The sequence below is a fragment of the Primulina eburnea genome, chromosome 14 (genome assembly GCF_022965805.1).
Source record: "Primulina eburnea isolate SZY01 chromosome 14, ASM2296580v1, whole genome shotgun sequence".
NCBI classification, from domain to species: domain Eukaryota; kingdom Viridiplantae; phylum Streptophyta; class Magnoliopsida; order Lamiales; family Gesneriaceae; genus Primulina; species Primulina eburnea.
Window position 1 is genome coordinate 2,638,541 of NC_133114.1, and position 24,394 is coordinate 2,662,934.

At 38.3% G+C, this 24,394-nt stretch overlaps 2 protein-coding genes and 2 long non-coding RNA genes across 4 annotated transcripts; 1 reads left to right on the forward strand and 3 right to left on the reverse strand.

Moving 5' to 3' along the window:
* Positions 1-742: 742 nt before the first annotated feature.
* Positions 743-3,934, reverse strand: LOC140812467 (uncharacterized). Its single transcript, XM_073170733.1, has 3 exons — positions 2,383-3,934; positions 1,280-1,935; positions 743-1,168 (listed from the first exon to the last, which is right to left on the reverse strand). The coding sequence occupies exons 1-3, from the start codon at positions 3,932-3,934 to the stop codon at positions 743-745; spliced, it is 2,634 nt and encodes an 877-aa protein (XP_073026834.1).
* Positions 3,935-5,676: 1,742 nt separating this feature from the next.
* LOC140813220 (uncharacterized) lies at positions 5,677-6,270 on the reverse strand. The gene is made up of 3 exons (XR_012113852.1): positions 6,031-6,270; positions 5,837-5,939; positions 5,677-5,701 (listed from the first exon to the last, which is right to left on the reverse strand). It is a non-coding gene; the product is annotated as an uncharacterized lncRNA (long non-coding RNA).
* A 4,184-nt stretch (positions 6,271-10,454) lies between these two features.
* Positions 10,455-18,494, forward strand: LOC140812363 (uncharacterized). Its single transcript, XR_012113651.1, has 3 exons — positions 10,455-11,504; positions 17,616-18,095; positions 18,272-18,494. It is a non-coding gene; the product is annotated as an uncharacterized lncRNA (long non-coding RNA).
* Positions 18,495-21,659: 3,165 nt separating this feature from the next.
* On the reverse strand, positions 21,660-24,013 carry LOC140813064 (L-type lectin-domain containing receptor kinase IX.1-like). Its single transcript, XM_073171482.1, has one exon. The coding sequence runs from the start codon at positions 23,899-23,901 to the stop codon at positions 21,808-21,810; it is 2,094 nt and encodes a 697-aa protein (XP_073027583.1). The 5' UTR covers positions 23,902-24,013; the 3' UTR covers positions 21,660-21,807.
* Positions 24,014-24,394: the final 381 nt, after the last annotated feature.

Below are 24,394 nucleotides of genomic sequence, written 5' to 3' on the forward strand. Positions count from 1 at the left end.
AAAATCTCCAACTTGAAATTCTAGAGGTCGACGACTTCTGTTAGCATAACTAGCTTGACGATCTTGGGCAGCTTTCATTCTCTGACGAATCAACTGGACTTTATCATGCATTTCCTGAACAATCTCAGGTCCATCCAACTGCTTTTCACCAAATTCATCCCAACAAAGAGGTGATCGACACCGTCTGCCGTACAAAGCTTCAAAACGAGCCATACCAATAGTCACCTAGAAACTGTTGTTATATGAAAATTCTACCAGTGGTAAAGCTTCCTGCCAACTATCTTTAAAATCCATGACTACAGCTCGAAGCAGATCCTCGAGTGTCTGGATTGTGCGTTCTATCTGACCATCTGTCTGAGGATGGTACGCAGTATTCATCGCAAGTCGTGTACCCATTTCTTTTTGGAAACTAGTCCAAAAATTTGATATGAATCTAGGGTCACGATCTGAGACTATTGCAACTGGAACTCCATGAAGTCTCACAACATTTTCAATATACAGACGAGCCATCTTCTTGTACGAATACGTCCCCTCATATGGAATAAAGTGTGCCGATTTAGATAACCTATCGACAATCATCCAAATGGCATCAAAATGACGAGAAGTACGTGGCAAATGCGTGACAAAATCCATAGCCACGTGCTCCCAGTTCCACTGAGGAACCTCAAGGCTATGCAGTAATCCTCCCGGTCTCATTCGTTCCGCTTTGACTTGCTGACAGATCATACAACAAGACACAAACTCAGCCACATCCTTTTTCATATTCTTCCACCAAAACTGAGGCTTCTGGGTGGATACTATATCGAGTACAATGAGCTTCTTTAAGGATGGCTGTACGCAATTCAGGAATATCTGGGACAACCAATTTACCATTCAACCGAAGAGAATCATCTGAGTGAATTGAGAAACCAGATTGGTGTCCTTGAGATACTAACTCATAAGATTTCAGAACTCGATCATCAGTTTTCTGAGCTGGCTTTACAATCTGAATCAACTCTGGCTCAACAGAAATCTGAGATACACAAACAGCATTACCTTGGATTTGAAAATCCAACCCAGAAGTGCAAATATTCTCTCGTAACTTAGAAACATGAATCGAGGATAAATTAACATCAACAACCTTACGACTCAAAGCATAGGCAATGACATTCACTTTTCCCGAATGATACTGGATCTCACAATCATAATCTTTCAAAAGATCCATCCAACGTCTCTGTCTCATATCCAGATCTGACTGAGATAACAGATACTTCAAGCTTTTGTGATCAGAATAGATTACAAATTGCTCCCCAAACAAATAATGTCTCCAAATCTTGAGAGCAAAAATGATAGCAGCTAACTCCAAGTCATGAACAGGATACTTAGACTCATGCGGTTTCAACTGACGAGAACCATAGGCCACAACTCTGCCATGCTGCATCAGAACACAACCTAGACCTCGATTAGATGCATCAGTGCAAACCACAAATGCTCCAGAACCACTTGAAATGGTAAGAACTGGTGCAGAATTCAATCTCTTCTTCAACTCGACAAAACTTGACTCACATTCATCAGACCAAATGAATCTCTGATTTTTCTGAGTCAGTTGAGTGATAGGTCTAGCAATCTTTGAGAAATTTTCGATAAATCTCCGGTAATAACCAGCTAAACCCATGAAACTACGAATCTCTGGCACATTGGTCGGTCGTGCCCAGTTCAGAACGGCTTCCACTTTACTTGGATCGACAGAAATACCATGTTGAGATATGACATGGCCCAGAAACACAACTCTATCTAACCAAAACTCACACTTGGATAGTTTGGCGTACAACTGCTTCTTTTGAAGAATTCGAAGAACTATCCTCAAGTGTTTGGCATGCTCTTCCTCAGACTTGGAATAAACAAGAATATCATCAATGAATACAATCACAAAATGATCGAGATATTTACGAAATACTAGATTCATCAAGTCCATAAACGCAGAAGGAGCATTGGTCAAACCAAAAGGCATAACCAAAAATTCAAAGTGTCCGTATCTCGTGCGAAAAGCTGTTTTCGGCACATCTTCTTGTCTAACTCGCACTTGATGGTACCCAGAACGGAGATCAATCTTAGAGTACACCGAAGTACCTTGCAACTGATCAAATAAGTCATCAATCCTAGGGAGTGGATATTTATTCTTTACATGAAACTTATTCAGTTGCCGATAATCAATACACATCCGCATCGGACCATCTTTATTCTTGAAAAATAGAATCGGTGCACCCCATGGTGAAGAACTCGGACGAATATAACCTTTACTCAACAAATCCTGTAATTGTTCTTTCAGTTCTTTCAGCTCAACAGGGGCTAAACGATATGGTGCTCGAGATATGGGTTCAGTTTCTGGCATTAATTTAATACTGAACTCAACTTCTCGTTCTGGTGGAAAACCAGGAATCTCTTCTGGAAACACATTAGGAAACTCACAGGCTACAGGAATATCAGAAATCTGTCGCTCATTTTGCGATAGATCCACAGCATAAACCAGAAAACCTTCATGAGCAGAATCTAACAATCTATTCATCTCAATGGCAGAAACTAGAGGAATCTTGGCTTGAGAACCACGACCATAGAAATTCCATTTAGGAGCAAAGCTAGGCCTGAAACGAACTATTCCTCGATAACAGTCAACAGTGGCACGATTTGCAGTCAAAACATCCATACCAATGATGCAATCAAAGTCATGCATAGGTAGAACTATGAGATTCAGATATAGAACATTTTCATCGTGAAACAAAACCGCATTGAACACCACATTATCAGTGATAATCATTTTTCCCATCGGAGTAGCAACAGATAGATTGGAATTCACACTAGTGGTGCGAAGATCATGCAAAACAATGAATGCATGAGAAACAAAGGAATGAGATGCTCCAGTATCAAATAACACTCGTGCTATAAAACCACATAGAGTACAGTTACCAGTAATGACAGTACCTGGAGCTGCTTGAGCCTCATCCTCAGTCAAGGCAAATACATGAACAGATGACTGATTCTGTTGACCACCTTGCCCTTTGCTCTGATGCGAAGGGCGACTAGGCTGATGGGAAGACTGGGACGCTGCAGAAATTCTATTACTTTGAGCTCCACTACCTGCCTTGGCTGATTTCCCCGTCTTACTAGGACATACTCTAGTAAAATAACCCGGCCGAACACAATTATTACAAACCCCTTGAACTCCAATACACTGATTACTGGAATGCTTGCCCCGACAGTGATCACAATAAGGTCCACTATAACGATATCCACCACGGTTCCCTGAACTCGAAGAACTAGAACCAGGCTTCTTAAATTGTTTTCCACGTGGACGAAGAGATGGAGAACCAGATGAACTGAATTGTTGCCTCCCCGACTGATGATGTTGGGTAGGAACTCGATTCCCACTCCTTTTAAGACTAGCTTCAGCCCTTTTTGTTATTTCCACTGCTTCAAGATAATTCAGTGGCTTACCGGTAGAAACAAAAGGGTGCAGATGATTGTTCAATCCTTCAATAAAAATTTCAACAACCGCAACCTGACTTGCAGCAACATGAGGAGCATATCTCACCATAGCATAAAAAGAATCTGCATACTCCGCAACTGACATATCGCCTTCTTTCATGTTATGAAACTCAAAAGCCTTAGAACTGTAGAATGATGGAGGACAATAACTCTCCTTAAACTTCAGCTTGAATATATCACATGATGGAATGATCCTCTGAGCATCTAAGGTCATCAATGTAGTAGACCACCACATTTTGGCACGATCTTTCAATTGATGCACATCTAATCTCAATCGACACTCTGGAGGATACTCAATCAAATCAAACAATTCCTCAATCTCAGAAATCCATAATTCAGCTTTCTCAGCTCCCTCCGAACCACTTAATCGAGGAGGATGCATAGAATGGAAACGCGCAACTAACTCATCCATCCTAAGCTGCTCTAATTGATCAGCAGCTTGCTCAACAAAAGTATCATCAACAACACGGACACGAGGTCTACCACGTCCACGACCTCAACCTCAAGCTAAAGGAATCTCATCAACAGGAATTTCTCCGACTCCCTCCATTCTATACGATAAAACACCAAAACAATTAGAATGGAAGTAAACAAAACATATAACCACATAAGTATGTTGTCAAGTAGCATACACAGGCGCAACAACCATTTTAGTGTCAAGACTCAAGCGTCCTAGACTCTAGTTCGAGCGTATCCCAGTTTACGCTCTGATACCAGATGTGAGGCCCATTTACTCTAATGACAATTAATGATCAAACAATAATGGTTCGATTTAGATTTGCAGCAGAAATGGTTTAAAATAATTTAAAATGGACCTCAGGGCCTAGAAAAAGTTTCGACATGACCTCCCCGTAAATAGAACATCCCGAAAAACTCAAGCATCAGAAAATAATAAAATGACTCAAAACTGATGCTGCGATAAACATATACAGTCACATGCAAGTACCGGCCAGACACACATCAACAATTCTCAAACATCAATTCAACTAAGCCGGCAAGGCTTTAAAATATACTAAAACCAATCCAAACTAAATAATAACATGTCAAACACCCAAACAGATACTCGGGGCATCTCCCCGGCAAATAAAATACGACACAGAACTGACACAACTCCAAGACAACCAAAAAGACTAGCTGGGAGACTCCAACGAACTAAAACCAAGCAATCCAACCTCAATCCCGAGCTCCACTGGCGGAACCTCGGCCTGATGCTGCAAAACGACTCGGGAGATCTACCATGGTGCCCAATAGCAACCACAGCAGCCCCCCCAGAAAACAACTGAGGTTAGGATTCTGGTATTAAACAGTCCAACAATAACATAAATCATGCATAATCATATAATGAAATGTGATATGCAATGCATGAAAGGCTCGACGAATAACCGGGATAACAGGAGCCAACAAACGGTATGATAACAACTGGAATAATGCTCGAGCAACAACACAGGGGAGCTACATCATCATGCAGCTAAACCGCTCTGCCAAGTATGCGAGGTATGCTAAGCTGTGATGAATAACACCCCTGACTCGGCCTCCATACAGCTGATACGCTATAACAGGATGGCACAACAGAACGAACTAGATGACACAATCCCAGCGCTCACCTCAAAAGGCTGAACTAACAACGGAATTGTTCAATCACATCTACGGTCTCATGTGTATAGGCCTATCAGCTTCACTATGATCCCGAGATAAACAACAGTGCCAGATAACAACGGATATCAACAATGAGCTAACAAGAATGATAGGGCTCAACATGAATGTCATAAATGTATGCCCGATGCTAAATGCCAATAATATGTCATAATAATAAACATAGATCACAACAACGGCATTTAACAATTTACACCAGTCATAAACATGATCCATGTAACACAGAATGACAATTACACATAATTTATGTTTTACCGTCATATGTTACCGAACTGTAACATACCTGTATCACGAAAACGATCTTCAAGAATGATCAACTAAACTCCCTCAGCCTAGAATTACAAAATAAGCCGAATAATTCCCCAACTCATCATTATTTACATTCCAACCATTATCAACTCGATAATACTTAGATTAATTCCAACGATATCAACCATACTGTAATATCTTTCAATATCATACAAAACGATTCGACATAATTAATAGGCTCGCCGAATTATACCTCGAAGATTTCCAATGACCGAACCTACAACAATTATCCAATAAATACTTCAATAGAACGCTATTTGAACGACGAAAACAATTTAAATCAAAATGGCTAAAAACCCAACCCGGGCAGCCTATATATATCAAATAAACGCTGGAATTAGCAAAAATTTACCAAGATCGGAGTTTAACTACTCGCTATCGGTTTTCAAGGTGATGCTCGTCGGAGATGACGCCGGAAAACACTATTCACGACCAAAAACCGAACTAAAAACCAGCTGAAAACGCAGGAACAGCAAGTAAGAGTTAAGCTTCAAATCCTTGCTCAATATACTCCAAAGAACCAAGAAAAACCAAGCAATAGCTCACCTAAAATCGAACAAGAAACTCGAACAGGAGCAGCCACGATACTGGGTTCGATTGGGGCTGAAACGAGCATCAAAAGTAGCGATTCATGGTTCAAAATGAAGCTATTGAAATAAGGAAGAAAACCCCTCAAACCGTTCGAGATTTCGACGCCGGACGGGAAAGTTATGGCTTCTCCAATATGAAGGTGTTGAAAGTGACGAAAATGGAGATGGATTACGGGAATGGTTTGGGAAATTGGCTTCTTCTATTTAGTTACTAAAAAAAATAATAACACATGCCCAATAATCTCCGTTTGTATTTATTTTGTTCTCGTGTGTTATTTAAATTCTATATGTATTTTATATCGTTAAATTCTCCGATATTCTAAAATACATATTTTTAACACACTTCTTGAATTTATTTGGCAAAAATAATTATTTTAATTTACAACTCAATAATTATTCTAATTATGCCAAATTACCGGATAATTAATTACAGGGCCTTACAAGTTCTTTACTCAAATAGCAGATCATTTCGCTGCAAATAAAAAGGTCGAGACAAATACTATTTTGACTAAACTTGTCTCAATGCGGTACAAAGAAAAAGAGAACATAATGACATACATAATGGAAATGTCAAATCTTGTCACTCGACTAAAAGCATTCAAGTTGGAATTGTCGGAAGATATAGTCGTGTATTTAGTCTTGATCTATTTGCCTGCGCAATTTAATCAATTCAAAATAAGTTATAATACTCAAAAGTAAAAGTGGACTTTGAATGAGCTTACAGCACAGTGCGTTCAGGAGGAAGAGAGATTGAAACAAGATGTGATTGAAAGTGCTCACTTGGCATCTAACTATCAAGATAATTGCACCAATAAGAAAAAGAAATGGTGCAATAAGGAAGGAAGCTCATGACTTCACAGCATATGGAGCAACAGAAACAAGATAAAGTGATCACTTGTTTCTTTTGCAAAAGGACTGATGGGCATGTGAAGAAAGATTGTCCCAAATACGCCAATTGACATGCAAAGAAAGGGTTGCCTAAACAATCGATTGCCAACTAATGGTGAAAGAAACATCTTATGGAAAATGGCAATAAGACAGTTGGTGTTTTTTTAAAAAGATTTATTTAGGAACTATTTTTTTATTTTTATTTTTTGGTATTTAAATTTGGAAAACACTTTTGTTGCACTGTTTTTTTTAGACGAAATTTAATTTTAGTTTCATGTTTGGACAAATCAAGTTTTTTCTTTATCCACGTGACAATGAAACTTTTCAATTTTTCAAAATTCAAATATGTTTGGTATGAGTTCCTTGATTGATAATTTTGATAAATTGAACATCAATATTTTAATTGATATCGATATTATGCATATATGAAATTAAATGCAAATTGATTTCGTATGTTGACTTTAGTGGGAATGTGTAAGTTGGTAAGTCAACATTGAGAAGAATATATGAATGTTTATGTCCACATATATCGTAGTATAAATTTTATCATGTGTTAATCGCATTCCGATTTATATAGAACACCAATTAGATATTGTGTACATCATTGGAATGATGGGCAGATATTTAAGAAACCCGACATTGGATCATTAATCGGGTTATGCAGTATATAAAGTGAACTAAGGATTTCATTCTCATATATCGGAGATCTAACATTTTGAAATAGTTAGATATTTGGATTCCGAATAAAGTTATGGAGTTTTATCACCGGCAATGATCATTGGTCTAAGAAACCATTGATGATCAATTGTGATAATAAAGCCGCTATATTATATTTAAAGAACAACTGGAACTTGTCAAAGCCAAAATATATTGACATGGAGTTTCTAGTTGTAAGAAAATAATTCAGAGTGGTTGTATGTCAATTGAGCATGTTATTGCAAACGCTGTAATTCCTGATTCGTTTGTCATGGGTTGGCCACCCAAGATGTTTATGGGCATGTGACACGCATTGATGTTGTCCATATAGATGATATGTCTGTACAGTGGGAGTTTGTATTCGGTTTGAGCATTGACTCATTTAACATGATTTAAGTTTTTGTACAGACTAAGGTTTATTTGAATTACTCTGAAATAAAGTTATGACTTTCATTGTGGTTTAGCATTTGGTTGAAAGTCAGTTATTGGACTCTTTGAGTCATTAGGAGGACCAGTTGGAAATACAGATTTTATTCTTAGATCACATTTATGTATTTCCATGCTACACATCCATACTTGATCTATGTTATTGATTATGCTAATATCGTGACCATTGATGAGTCTAGTGATTTTAAATGTAGCGATGACTGCTTTGGTTCAATATTGGTATAATTGATAGACCAGATTGTTAAGGAATATTTTGGTTTAGATAGCAAGAGCTCAATCCAGTATTTGCATGTACAATATACAGATAACTTATGTGGCCCAAGTGATAGATTGTTGGAATTATTTTGTAGGCTCACATAATTTAATTGATTGTACATGGACAAACTATCTAATAAAGGACCCAATAAAGTGATCTAATTAATTATGAGTTTCCAAAGTATTAAATAAATTAATATGGTCCACCTTATGTGTAGAAACTCAGTCCAATTAAGTCTTTTATGATGGGTCGAAGACAGCTAAGGTTATGGTCACCGAGACACAGAGAATAATACATAATATATACAGTGCACATATTCTATATCTTTCTCCTTCTCTCATCTAAGGCAAGAATAAAGTGTTCGATTCACTTATGTCTTAGAAGATCCATAATTCTGACGCTAGATCAATCGGTAGATTCTGGTACATGTTTACTGTTTTTTATATTTTCAGATAATTCTACATAAATTCCTGGCATGTTATGATATATGGATGAAATGTCCCTTACTTTTAACTTTAAAATACTACTAATTTTTTTTTCTTTTATAAACATTTTCCTCTAACTTCAAAACCATCTAACATAAAAACTAATATTTAAAAACCTTACATGCATAAAAATCCATAAATCGTCAACTACAAAGTCGTACGTCAATTTTAAAGAAAACTCAACATTAAAACTTCAAAACCATAGCATAAACTCTTTACTAGCATAATTCTCAAAACTTTAATTTAAAAACTTTAAACTTAAGTCTATTAGTGTGGAAAAATAAAAGTCCATCGGGAGAGTACTATCGGACCCGATTCACTCAAGCGTCAGCGCCTCCCTTAAAATCATCCTCACCTGCAACCATTCAAGCCTAGCGAGTCTAATGATTCAGCACGCCCTAACCATATGTAGAAAATAATACATATACATGAACATGCATTTAAAAATCATATGATTATTTAAAATAAATTGGCATAAAACTTGTAAGCGTAAATAAATCAAAATCATTAAATCATAAAGCATTTCGTCATCGTATATCATTTTGAGTGAAGTTTGATTCTTGAAAGCGACTATCATTTATCCTTTATCATTCATGCTCTGGTCGACTGATCAGTCTATATACAACAAGTACCTGGGGGCGTCTGCGTCAGCAACTCTCGTCACTGGGTCGTGGCCAAATATAGAAATACGATCGTTGGGCTCGCTCTGGGACCTTCTCCCGTAAACGAAATCCTTCTGAGGCCTTTTTCCTCACGATATTCTCACTTTTATCCTCTATATCACAGTCAATTCACATCCTTCAAAATATTTTTCTCTTTCCTTTTATTTATAAAATATTGTGTCATTCAAAAATCGTAAAAATTGCATTTCGTGAAAATCGTGCACTCTTTGCGTATATCATAAAAATATCATATTTTCATTATAAACATTTTAAAATATCATTTAGCATATATTATGATTCTTCGGGACACTGCCAGACCTCTCGAACTACCTGGGACGTAAAATGATCATTTTACCCCTGGATCCCAACTTCCCGATTTTGACTTTTTCTTACTTTTCTTGACTCGAGCCTATCCCGAACAATCATATAAGCTTAAATTTAACTTCTAATATTTTTTTAATTGTAAACCCGAGCCTTTCGATTTAATAACTTAATAGCTAAACCGTGAAGCATTTCGAACCCAAATTAATTCAAAACTTAATATTTTCTTCCCAAATTTTAAACATAAACTTTTCATCCCTAAAATACCCCGTGAACCACGATTCGACCCCCGTAGACCACAGTTTGAGTCCCTTACTTCTCCCTAGCCATATTCGAACCCTAAACCTGCCCCTCGCCCTAAGCCATGTGCCCCTCTCCTCTATTCCCCAAGGTCACGGCTCACTCATCCATCGAGCCACCCTCGTCTAGGCCCTATCCAAGCCTGCACCAAACCCCTAACCACCCTCGTAGGACCCTGCAAGACAGTCCTTGACAGCCTTAGCAATGTCGTGCGGCCCCTCCGCCTGCAACCGAGCCGCACTCATCCTAGCTTTTATTTCAAGGCTCGCGGTCGCCTCCTACCATCGTGCCACTCATCCAGCCACCCTAGGACTCCTTCTGTAGAACCCGTAAATCAGTCTACGTATAAGTCATGCATAATTCTAGATTTTTAAATTTTATTTAACTTCATTGCATGATTATTTTAAATGCATTTCTTTGAAGTTAATTATTTTATTAGTTCAGTTCAGTAGTTGATTTTTTTAGCATTTCAGTTATTTCAGTGAGGCCGGACTGGAGATGGAGTATTGAGATAAGTTAATAAAAACTTATTTAAGAAGTGGTAATTTAGCATGTTATTTCATTAAATTATGTTTTTAATTATTTTATGTAATTTATGCATAATTAATGCATGATGGAATTTAGTTCATGAAATTTTAAAAGTTCGTGCATTAAGATTTTTAAGTTGCGTTTCATGTTCGGACGAGGATTGGAGACCGGAGAATTTTCAGAAAAATTATTTTATTACATGAGTTATTTTTATAAATTAAGGTAAAGCATTTTTAAGTTTATTTTACAAAAATGGGAATTTTTGGGTATTTTTACCCGTAAGATTTTATTTTTAATCGGTACTCAAATTTTATCGAATCGGGGGACTTTTTAAGGGTTCGACTAATCATTTCAAAATCTTTTCAACTCGGAATATTTTTCGTTAGTGAGTTTGAGCTTAATGAACTTACTTTTGAGTTTATAGGGATTAATTATTTTTTTAATCTTTTAATTAAACAATTTAAGCTCATAAATTAATTTGTTATCTACTTAATTAATCCTTAAATACCATTTACCCTACACCTAATGATCCCAAGTAGACGACACTCCCCTCAGCATCAAACACACCCTCATTTTCATATTAAAGATTGAGGCCCCATTGGTTTCCTCTCCATCTTGAAAGAAATAGTCCGGCTCGTGTGTTTTTCTATCATTAAAGATCATCACATGGCATGCCTTACACCATTATTTGTGCATCAGCCGTCTCCCACCTCCCTCAAACATCCTCTCTCAGTTTCTGAACCCAGCAGCCGAAAGCTTTGGTTGTTGGTTTGTTTTTTTTTAAAGTAAACTTCACCCGGGCCTCCTTTCTTTGCATCGTTTGGTTCTCCCATCATCAGGCACGCTTGTAACACCCTTTCTGCATCATTCACGTGTTGAATAAACATTAAATGTTATTTTTGTGGGTAGTTGGAAAATAAAAGGTCAAGAGATATTTTGTAGATGAAAGGCCAAGGGGTGATACATGAGATAGTGGTCTTTTAATAGGATTTAGTGGTTCTTGGTTATTCCTAGGCAGAGTAGTATCTATATAAAGGTCTTGTTATTTTACGTTTGGAGATGAGCAATTAAGTGGAATATATATATTAAAAGTTAAAAGAATATTGAGCTCCTATCTCTCTCCTCTCCACCAAAATAGCTTACAAATAATACAAATTGGTATCAGAGCCGATGGAAAATTCCGGGAGAATATCAATAGGAGGTATGCCACTGCCACGACTCACAAAATCAAACTACGACAATTGGAGTATTCAGATGCGTGCATTGCTCGGTGCGCAGGATGCATGGGAAGTAGTCGAAAAGGGCTATGACGAGCCGGATGCAACAGGAAATCAAACCGCGAATCAGTTGAAGGCGTTGAAAGAAACGCGTATGAAAGACAAGACTGCTCTCTATTTCTTGTTCCAAGCTGTGGATGAATCGGGTTTCGAGATGATTGCCGGTGCAGAAACTTCGAAGGAAGCATGGGACACTTTGGAAAAGGTGTTCAAGGGCGCCGACCGAGTAAAGCAAGTAAGACTCCAAACTCTACGCGGCGAGTTGGAAAGTATGAAGATGAAGATGTCAGAAGGGGTATCCGACTACATCTCGCGTGTGCAAACAGTGGTAAATCAACTTAAACGAAATGGAGAAACTCTAACTGATGCAAGGGTGGTGGAGAAAATTTTGCGGTCACTGACCGAAAATTTTGAGAATGTCGTTTGTGCAATTGAGGAGTCAAAAAATTTGGGAGAGATGACCATTGAAGAGCTTTCTAGTTCTCTTGAGGGGCATGAACAACGCAAGAAGAAGAAAAACGAGTCGCTTGAAGAAGCGATGCAAGCCAAGGTATCTATCAAAGACGAAAAGGTCTTATATACTCAAAATATTCGTGGTAGAGGACGTGACCGTGGAGGTTACAACAATAGTCGTGGTGGTAAAGGCCGCGGTCGAGGTGGATACTATGAAGAAAAGGTGCAGTCAAGCCAACAAAATTGGCGAGGTAGAGGACGAGGTCGTGGAAGAGGCGGACGATCAAATCCTTCGAATATTGAGTGCTTCAAGTGTGGGAAGCCTGGGCACTACGCAAAAGAGTGCAAATCAAATGTCAAGTGTTATAATTGCGATAAGTATGGGCACTATTCAAAGGAATGTTATTCCGAGAAAAAGGTAGAAGAAAATGCAAATCTAGTAGCGGAAGAGGAGACAAGAGAAGATGGTGTACTCTTAATGGCCTACAAAAATACCACTCTCGATAGCGATATGGTGTGGTATCTCGATACTGGCGCTAGCAACCACATGTGTGGGCACAAGCACCTATTTAAGGAGATGCGAAAGGTTGAGGATGGACACGTGTCATTCGGAGACGCATCAAAGATACAAGTAAAAGGCCAAGGTACTGTTCATTATTTACAAAAAGATGGTACGGAAGGATCAATCGAGGATGTTTATTATGTACCTGATCTTAAGAGCAATATTTTGAGTATGGGGCAACTCATGGAGAAGGGATACTCGGTATTCATGAAAAACCAAGTACTCCAAATAAAAGACAATCGAGGGCGCTTGGTAGCACGAGTCGAAATGGAAAAAAATCGGATGTACAAATTGAATTTGAGAAACGTGCGAGAAAAATGTTTGCAAGTCAACATAGAAGACAAGGCGTCGTTATGGAATTTCCGCTTTGGTCACCTACATCATGATGGTCTAAAAAAGTTAGTAAAGAAGAACATGGTGCACGGGCTGCCGGACTTGGACTATGAGGGCAAATTTTGTGAAGAATGTGTGCTTGGCAAGCAAGCAAGGACCTCGTTTCAAAAGACGGCAGAATATCGAGCTAAACATACTCTCGAGTTGATTCATACCGACATATGTGGACCAATCACCCCCGAATCTTTTAGTGGTAAAAGATACTTCATTTCCTTTATCGATGATTTCTCACGAAAAACTTGGGTTTATTTTTTGAAAGAAAAATCCGAGGCATTCGAGGTGTTCAAAAAGTTCAAAGTAATGGTGGAGAAGGCAACTGGTAGACACATCAAAGCCATACGATCCGATAGAGGTGGAGAGTATACTTCGACGGCTTTTATGAAGTATTGCGAAGAGCAAGGCATAAGGAGATTCCTGACTGCACCATACACTCCTCAACAAAATGGCGTGGCCGAGAGGAAGAACCGGACAATTCTCGACATGGTTCGATCAATGCTCAAGAGCAAGAAAATGCCGAAGGAATTCTGGGCAGAAGCCGTGCAATGTGCTATCTATGTACAAAATCGATGTCCACATGTGAAGTTAGATGATCAAACACCACAAGAGGCATGGAGCGGACAAAAGCCGACAGTTTCCCATCTCAAAGTATTTGGTAGTGTGGCTTATGCACATGTACCGGATCAACAAAGAACGAAGCTCGAAGACAAAAGCAAAAGGTATATTTTTATTGGGTATGATGAGAAGACAAAAGGGTACAAGCTACTCGACCCGATAAGTAAAAAGGTGATGGTGAGTCGTGATGTGCGAGTAAACGAAGCAAGCGAGTAGGACTGGAACAATTTGATAGAGGGTATCATCAAAGTTGGAGAATCATCAGTCATTGTACCAACAAGCACACCAACAAACTCTGAAACTACCAATAATGAAGATGAATCAAGACAACCCAAAGTGCGAAGTTTGCAAGATTTGTATGATTCGACAAATGAGGTGCACATTGTGTGTCTTTTGGCAGATGCTGAAAATATCAGCTTTGAAGAGGCGGTACGAGACAAGAAGTGGCAAACTGCCATGAACGAAGAAATTAAGGCGATTGACCAAAACAACACATGGGAGTTATCAAAATTGCCGAAAGGAAGTCAGCCTATTGGTGTAAAGTGGGTGTTCAAGAAAAAGATGAATGCTCATGGCGAGATAGAACGGTACAAGGCGCGACTTGTTGCGAAGGGATACAAGCAAAAGGCGGGAATTGACTATGACGAGATATTTGCTCCTGTTGCAAGAATGGAGACAATCCGATTACTCATTTCACAAGCTGCTCAATTCAAATGGCCGATATTTCAAATGGATGTCAAATCGGCATTCTTGAATGGTGTGCTCGAAGAAGATATTTACATCGAACAACCACCCGGGTACGTGAAAGTTGGAGAAGAAAAGAAGGTGCTAAAATTGAAGAAGGCTCTTTACGGGTTAAAGCAAGCACCTCGAGCATGGAATACACGTATCGATTCATATTTCAAGAAGAACGGGTTCAAGCAATGTCCCTACGAGCATGCCCTTTACGTGAAGAAGAATGGAGGTAACGTGTTATTTGTTGCTCTTTATGTCGATGATCTCATTTTTATGGGTAACAATGATGAGATGATAGAAGAGTTTAAGGACACAATGACACGGGAATTTGAGATGACAGATTTGGGCTTGGTGAAGTTTTTTCTTGGTTTGGAGGTTAGACAAGTAGAGACGGGTATTTTTATATCACAGGAGACATATGCAAAAGAGATTTTGAAAAAGTACAAGATGGCAGACTGCAACCCGGTATCAACACCAATGGAACCAGGTGCAAAACTCTCGAAGTTCGATGGAGGAGAACGTGTTGATGCGAGTAGATACCGGAGTTTAATAGGAAGCCTTCGCTATCTCACATGCACAAGGCCGGATCTTTCTTTAAGTATCGGCATTGTAAGTCGGTTCATGGAGGAGCCAGTTTATTCACATTGGAAGGCGTTGAAGCGAATCCTACGGTACATCCAAGGAACGGTGTCATTGGGGTTGTTCTACTCAAAAGTAGAAGAGTACAAGTTAGTTGGCTACTCTGACAGTGATTGGTGCGGAGACATAGATGATCGGAAAAGTACCTCGGGATATGTATTCTTTATGGGAGATACTGCATTCACTTGGCTTTCAAAGAAACAACCGATCGTGACGCTCTCGACGTGTGAAGCTGAATATGTAGCAGCATCTTGGTGTGTATGTCATGCGATATGGATTAGAAATTTGTTGAGCGAGATGGAGCTAAAGCAACTAGGTGCAACCGTGATTCAAGTTGACAACAAGTCAGCAATTGAATTGGCAAAGAACCCAGTAAACCATGAAAGAAGCAAACATATCGACGTTCGTTTTCACTTTATCCGAGATCGTGTGAAGGAAGGAAGTGTGGAATTGGTGCATGTGGCAAGTCAAGATCAAGCTGCGGATATCTTTACAAAACCACTATCAAAAATACTTCTGGACAAATGCAAGAAGATGATTGGCATGACGGATGGCAGAAGCATTTAAGTTTATGGGGGGGTTTTGTTGAATAAAAATTAAATGTTATTTTTGTGGGTAGTTGGAAAATAAAAGGTCAAGAGATATTTTGTAGATGAAAGGCCAAGGGGTGATGCATGAGATAGTGGTCTTTTAATAGGATTTATTGGTTCTTGGTTATTCCTAGGCAGAGTAGTATCTATATAAAGGTCTTGTTATTTTACGTTTGGAGATGAGCAATTAAGTGGAATATATATATTAAAAGTTAAAAGAATATTGAGCTCCTATCTCTCTCCTCTCCACCAAAATAGCTTACAAATAATACATCACGATCATATATCTGTTGTGTGTGCATTCATGCACGGAAACTCAAGATCTAAAGCATGTGTGAAAAAAGATTTTCGGTTTTGATATGCCTCTTGCATTATTTCTTTGCTGCTCATGTATTTTTCTGGTTTTGTGTAAAGGGTTGCGATGTCAGGACTGGTAAGTGATCAAGGTGAGGGTCAAGAGGTGGTTTGAGGGTTTAGATCAAGCACCGATGCTGTAGGATGGGAGATCGAGGGGTTTCTTCTCGGTAGTGCACGTTTGGGGAGGGGGCCGTGTTCGGATAGGAGGCGGGACGGGTGGTGTGAGGGCTGTACCAGGGCATGTACCAGACACTGTTGGGTCTGGGTCACAGCTCAGGAAGGCCAAGACATCGCTGGAACCTCCTGGCTAGCCGACCACACGAGACAAGGGAGGAACTCGGGTAGGGTGGCTTGAGAGATCACGATCGGTGCTGTGTGGTAAGCTGCATGGGGCTGATTGTGTGGTTAAGGTAGGTTCTTTGGAGTCTGGTTTAGGTCCACAATATGCTGGTTCATGGTTGGCACGATGGGGGTAACTTGAGGTGTGAGTTTTTGAGAGATATGTGCACATGAAGTGGGGTAATGGGATATGACCGAGAGTGGATTTTAGATTCTTGAAGTTTGCAGCCGTGGGGTAGCAGCTTAATGACATTGTTTTAGGGCCCATTAAGTGTTTTATAAAATATGGTAAAAGTTGGGAAATATTTAGATAAATGTTGAATCGAATCGGGTTAAAATCGGGATCCCGGTCCAAGCTTTAATACGAATCAATTAAGTTTGAGTATGAGTTCGAGTTTAAGTCTAGGAATGCTTTTAAATATGTTTTGGGACATTTTTAGGAGTTTGGTAAGCTTCAGATCAAAATAATAAGTTTTGGATTTATCCGGGATTTAGTCGCCGCACGAAACATTAATTAAAGAATTAATTGAAACGTTTAGATTTTAGCTTAATAAAATTATGGAAAATTATACTTAAGCTCAAATAATTATTAGAAGTCTAAGTTTTTAATTTGGGAATTTTATGCTAAGGTTTGGTTTAATTCGGGATTAAAACGCATTAATATGTTATATTTATAGATTAATTTTAAAGTTATCGATTTAAGCCAAATAAAAATATGGGAAAATTCATGTAGGCTTAAATAATTATTTGGGACATGTTAGAGTCAATGGAATTAAGAAAAGGTCACAAACGAGAAATTTTACGTCAAGGGGTAAAATGGTAATTTTCGGGTTTCCAAGGGAAAAATGGTAATTTTGCACCCGGGGTGAGATTTTAGTCCTAGCAGCGCCCTGAGCACAAATCATAATATTTTTAAATGTTCATGCATCACGTTTACGATTTTTACGCTATTATAATAATTATGGTGCATTCTTGGTTTAAAGGAATTAAGAGAGAAAAAGTAAGAAAATGAAGAGCACTCCGTCTCCGCCGCGCCGCGTCGTTATTTTATTTGTTTTCTGTCAAAACAAACCAAGGCATGTATATACTTTTTCTAAACCTCAATCAAGTCATATAGGTATTTTTAAATATCGCAAGTACATGATTTTAATTGTTCATATTTAATTATGTTGGTTAATTATATTACGTGCATAGAAAATATTTATTTTTGAGATTTATGCGATATGGCTTGTGGTTCATTCACTATGTGGGAGGGTTATTTTATACGGTCGCCAGTGACCGATCAGTTCAGTATGGTACCACCCGGTCGCAAGTGATCGGACAGCTCAGTTCAGTTTCAGCCTCCCCGGTAGTCAGTTACCGATCAGTTCAGCTTAGTGCAGTGGCCACAGGCGTAAAACATAATCTCAACAGAAAATTTTACCAGTTATTTCAGTACAGGGCTCCAAGGAGCAAACGTTTTTACCGTGATTACCAGTTCAGTTATGTACGTATTATAATTGCTCAGTACAGATTATTTTCAGCATCAGTACAGATTATTTTCAGCACGCCTCATGACATGATATTTTATCCCATGCATATTTTACTTTATATTTTACTCGTTACCTGCGATATATGCATGCTGAGTCTTTAGGCTCACTAGACTTGATTGTTGTAGGTACTGATGAGGTCAGGGCCGAGGACGGGGACCAGTGAGTCAGCTTGGGCCGGCAGTAGTGGCACCCGAGGACCTCAGTGCAGCAGTGTTTATTTTATTCCGCAACCAAATTTTTATCAGTCATTGGACATTTTTTAAATTGTTATTGTGGCAAAACAATTATTTTATTCCGCTGCTTTTATTTTAAACATTGAACTTTATTAACCAATGATTTTATGAATGAGGCCGTTTAAGTTCTTTTAAAAAGAAAATTTTTAATTTTCCGCAAATTTTCAAAGCGAGGATTTTCGGGCCTTCACACCTTCTAGCCTCTAGACATAGCTAGCGCAGGGTCATGACCACGCCTGGTCGAGCCCCTGTCTATCCGCACTTCTTAGCCAAGACCAACGTCCAACGGCCCATGCAAAAACCCTAGCTTCTGCCATTTTAGCCACGCACGGTTCCAGCCTACGTCCTTCACTTAGACGACCCTTTTCCTAGTCCTTTAACATCTTCCTCTGGCAGCGTTCTCCCTAGAACTCATAACACAATTCATATCGCATCTCAAACACGCATAAAACGTCAAAACGTTTAAAATAATCATCTCAACGTTAAATTATTTGAACGATAAATTTTTCATGCTTAAAAACAATAAACGCGCATATTATGATTTGAATGGTACAAAAAGAAAGTTTAGAAACGTGTCTTTGCGTTAAAAACGCTCAAATATTCGATCGTTGGCGCGGGTTGCAAAGAAGAACGAACGGGCGACGAACAACCTTGGATTTTGGCTCTCAAATTTTTCAAAAATTGTGTGTGTGTGTTTTTAACTTGCCCTACGAGTTTAGAACCCTAGGTTTTTTATTTTATAATTTTCAAATTCTAGTGGTTTAAAAGTTAGGGTTTTTGGGTTTAGGAGTAATTAGACTCATTAATACTAGGTAAATTATAGGGGTGTCAAAAATTAACCCGACACGCTAACCCGACACGGGACGACACGAAAAATATCGGGTTTGAGTTTATGATTTTCGGGTTCGGGTCGAAACGGGTCGGACCCGAACGCAAACCCGTGAAAAAAAAATTCCCGGGTGGGTTGGGTTGACCCAGGTTGACCTGAAAAAAACATCAGGTCACCCAGTGACCCGAACCCACCCGACCGACCCAATGACCCGAACCCACCCAACCCACCCAGTGATCCGAACCCACCCGACCCACCCGGAAAATATCAAACAATGCTGCAACGGATGATTGATGATTCTAACAATGCTATGATACCTAGTATTGAAAAGTAAGTTAAATTTTATAAATTCAAAATTTTTGAAAACTTTCACCCTTTCCTATTTTAATTTTTTAAATGTTATTTAAAGGTTTGACTTCTACAAATAAATGTAGAACAATGAAGAAGTCAGAAGACAGAAGTGGAGCTTGATTATTGTCACTTGAAAGTTGAAAATTATTTTGTTATGTTTGAAGACTTTTTGAATAGATTTTGTTATTATGTGTTTGAATTAAATGTTATTATTATCATTATGTGTTTTGAATATTTATCTAATTATTGTGTTGAAAAATTAATACTACACATAGACAACTAAAATTCTATTACACACAATCACAACATTACACATTCTTAATGAGAAACTTGTGAGGATATTATTAGAAATTATTAGCTATATACTCACATATCTCAGTATATTATAGCATACCGTGTTTTTTTTTCTTCACTTGAAATAATTTATGTTTTATTTTGTATTTTTACAAGAACCAGTTTGTGGTACATATTACTTAAATTTTTTATATTAAATTACTTCTATTACCATGCACTAAGGTTTAAAAATTGAATGAAATCAATATACTTTGGAGAATTAAAATGTCTATGAGCCAAAAATAAAAGTCTGTATCATACTCAAAATTTAATAAAAAAGCAAGTAGGAGTAGCCATATGTGCCTTGAAAATATCGGGTAATGCTAGTCCCAATCTCTTTAATTTTTTTGAAATATAATTTCACATTTAAATTTTTTAAAAATAAAGATAAAAGTTTCATTTCAAAATACCAAAAAGACACGTACCATGTAATTTTTTTTAAAAACTTTTTCCCCCTAACATTTCACGTTGATTTTCAACATAGACACTTTCTGAAACTTTTAAATTTGAAATTTTTTTCTATATTTATTATTATTTTTATTTTTTTCGATTTTTTTCATTAATTTTTTTTAAAAATAAAAAAAAAATTCGGGTTAGGCGGGTTAGACGGGTTGAGTCGGGTTAGACGGGTTTGTGTTCGGGTTGGGGTTTTTCGGGTTGCTTCGGGTTCGGGTTGGGGAAAAAAAAAATTTCGCGGGTTGACCCGAAACCCGACCCACCCGCCCCGATTGACACCCCTAGTAAATTAAGCTCATTAAGACCCAATTAATTATAAAATAAAGGTTTACAAAATTATTTTCAAAAATAATAACTTTCGGGTCTATAAAAGTCATTTGTCTTACTAAAACCGGCTTCCTGGATAAAATGAGGCTCGACTCGTAAAATAAATTGGACTCTAGTATTTTCAAAAAAATTCATCCTATATAATCGTATTATCGAGCCTTAAAAATATTTATCGAAAATTATTTTCATCTTGGTTGTCCTCGGTCTCCTTTCCTCGGCCTGATATCGAATATCCGAGCAAAATCCTAAATTTCATGAAATCATGTAATTTAAACATTTAATCATATAAAATATATCATTTAAGTATTTAAAATAAATAAGCAATTCAAATATTTTTCGTGCATGTGGTTTGCGTGTACTAATTTTCGGACGTTACAATGAATTTAATCACATAAATTATAGATTATTTATTTTATTAAATCTCCAACATGTTATTCACACCAGAATTCGTAACCATATTCATGGAAGGACTGTAATATATTGGCACCGGCATCATTGCTGGAAGAACGGGCAATTGTTCCTCAAAATTCATCACATTCATCGCCTGTCGTATTGTGGGCCGACGCCTATTATCTGGATGAACACACCATAGCCCCACAACCAGCAATCTCTCCATTTCTTCACCATTTTGCTCGATTCCTAGATCTTTATCCACCGCGTCGTGTATTTTTCCGGCACCGTAAAGTTTCCACACCCATTCCACTAGTACCACTATATGTTGTTTCATTCGATAAAATCATTGACGAAAAACTTACGAATATATATTTGGCCAAAGGCCATACACTCTTCCACGCACAATCCCTCTCCAAAATCATACATTTCTCTTCCTTTGCTCCTGTCTCGTTTCAATAAATTCCAACACAATTGATCATATCAATACATGCTCCTCGGTGATCAAATAAAAGTCGAATTTATGTGAAGGAATCATTCACATTGATTAAGATTATCCCAATTAATTTAGATATCAAGAGAAATTATTCATAAAGTAATAGTTAGATCTTTTAAGCATGATATTTGTTACAATGATCGGTTTTAGTTATATATCACATAAGGATTCATACAACCATGAACGATACAATCTTTTAATCAATCAAACCACTCAAAAGAAATTAAAAGAAAACATAATAACGGATCAAACAGTCTTAAGCAACGGAGCTAATGCATTAGAATAAGTGGTAAATTTTGAGGGGTTGCCGTAATGGCTGCTGCAGCCCATAGAATCACTCCCACTAGTACTGTGATTCACACCAGAACTTTCCCCCACGTGCATGGAAGGACTCTGATATACCGGCACCGGCATTACTTCTGGAAGAACTGGCAATGGAGCCTCAAAATTCATCACATTAATCGCCTGTCGTATTGTGGGCCGATGCCGACAATCAGGATGAGCACACCATAGCCCCAAAACCAACAATGTCTCCATTTCTCCACAATTTTGCTCGGTTCCTAAATCTTGCTCCGCTGAATCTAGTATTTTTCCGGCACCATAAAGTTGCCACACCCATTCCACTAATCGGAGCTGATCATCTTCTTGAAATATAGCATCAATGGCACTTCTCCCACAAGTGATCTCTAATAAAACGACTCCGAAACTGAATATGTCAGATTCTTTCCTGGCCCTGCCAGAGATCGCGTATTCGGGTGCCATGTATCCTCTAGTCCCCACAATCTTCGTGGTTTGTGACCCATTCTCGTGATCGACGAGTCGAGCTAGGCCGAAATCACCGAGTTTGGCATCGAAGTTTGAATCCAAGATAATGTTGCTTGATTTGATATCTCTATGGACTACACATTGTTTCCATTCTTCATGTAGATACAACAAAGCTGAGGCTAATCCTTGTGCAATTTTGTATCTAACTTCCCATGTCAACACCGAATTATGTTTAAAGAGATGTGAATCTAAGCTCCCATTTGGCAAGAACTCGTAAACAAGGAGGAGTTCACCTTTTTCGTGGCACCAACCGATGAGTTGGACGAGGTTTCTGTGTCTTAGTTGACTAATGATCTTCACTTCTGATGCATACTCTTTCAGCCCTTGACGTGATCCCTTCGATATCCTTTTTACAGCAACATATGAATCGGTTTCTTTAAAGTAACCTCTGTAAACTCCACCAAATCCTCCTTCTCCAAGCTTTAATTTCTCTGCAAAATCATCAGTTCCACGGGCCAGTTTTTTGTACGAAAACCTCTTAGCCCCAGCGCTCCTTTCAAATTCCTTCTCCATCGACGACTTGATATCATTTTTCTTCTTCAAGAAACAGCCGGCAAATCCCAAAACAAGAAGTACAATCAGCAATCCCGCAGCGCCTAATCCGAAAGCTAATCTCCAGACTCCCCGCTTCCTTTTCCGGTTTCCATCTACAGTAATTAAGTTGACCGGGGGATCCGGTGTTGGGCTCGGAGCTGGCACATTAGAAGTAACATCGAAAATTAAATTTGAATAAAAATCCCAAGACTTAACAGTATTTCTCTCGAAAAAATCTCCTGTTGCACCAGAAAAGCCAAACACAACTTTTTCAGGCATGTAATCTCTGAGATCAACCACGCGGCTGAGGCTACCTGGTCTGATTGTATTATTATAAGTATTTGTAAAATTAACAGTGAGAAGCTTTGAACTGCCGGTGTAGCTAATCCAAGCTTCATTTTGCCTCCCCCGAGTAAAATCATTCTGCCAATAAGCGGTTGCAACAGACACCATCGAATTTACATCAATCCCAACATGTGGGGCAACTGGATCGAAAGGATTCTGGTACGTATCGAATTCAACTGCAAAAAACGTCTCCGCAGATGAATTTGAATAAACACCGTCTGTATTATTATTAAGGCCTATGCTTGCACCATAAGAGGCAGTCCTCACGGATGAATTGACAGGAGCAAAGAAAAAGGTGATTCCATCCGCAAAATCTCTTCTCCCGCTTGAATCTATCACAAACGAAAAATGAGTCGAAAAATCACTCAAATTCCCGGAATTCTTGTCCCACAGATGCAGCGGCTCGACATAAGTGGCGCGACCCACTCTTGATACCCGTGAAACATTGAACTCATTCGGGGTGAGCTCAATCCCTTGGGGTGAGATGTAAGCATCTCCTTGGGTGTTGATGAAGTGATTGTTCTCGTTAGACCCGAAGCTGGCAAAGTTGAAGGATAACGAAACCGAAATAGTACTTGCGGGGGTGGAGAAGAGCAAGAAGAAGAAGAAGTAAATCCCAATGGTGAAACAATGCATGGTTGCTGATACTCTGTTTTGGTCGTGTAAGAATCAAGAAAGTGCTTATAAATGTGGATTTCATGCAGCACAACAACTTTCTTCGTCGAAAGAGTCTGCCATATTTCTTTAGCAAATTCGTCGAAAGAGTCTTCCAACATATTTCTTTAGCTTTACAAAAAGGCTGTCTTTTTTTTTTTTTTTTTATTGAAAAGCTTTACCATTTCCTCCTCCATTTATTTTCTAATCTCCACTAAACTGTCTTTTTTTTCGATTGGTTATGGCTACGACTTGTGTATAATCAATTTCCTTTGGTATATCAACAAGTTTCCATTGTCATCGGACTCTTGCATGGTCGGAAGATGGGGAAAATGTGATTTTCACTACAAGTATTTTCCCGATGTTGTATTATTTAAAATATTTGAAGCATATTATTAGTAATTTTTGATAAAGCAGTAAAAATTTATCCTGGAATATGAAGTGTATTTTTTTAAACATCATCATATATATTGTA

Coding starts and splice junctions, on each gene's coding strand:
- LOC140812467 (XM_073170733.1), bottom strand. CDS start 3,934: ATGGATGAGTTAGTTGCGCGTTTCCATTCTATGCATCCTCCTCGATTA. Junction 1,936..2,382: donor AGAACGAGAAGTTGAGTTCA/GTATTAAATTAA, acceptor TGATGAATCTAG/TATTTCGTAAATATCTCGAT. Junction 1,169..1,279: donor ATTTGTTTGGGGAGCAATTT/GTAATCTATTCT, acceptor TGTGAGATCCAG/TATCATTCGGGAAAAGTGAA.
- LOC140813064 (XM_073171482.1), bottom strand. CDS start 23,901: ATGCATTGTTTCACCATTGGGATTTACTTCTTCTTCTTCTTGCTCTTC.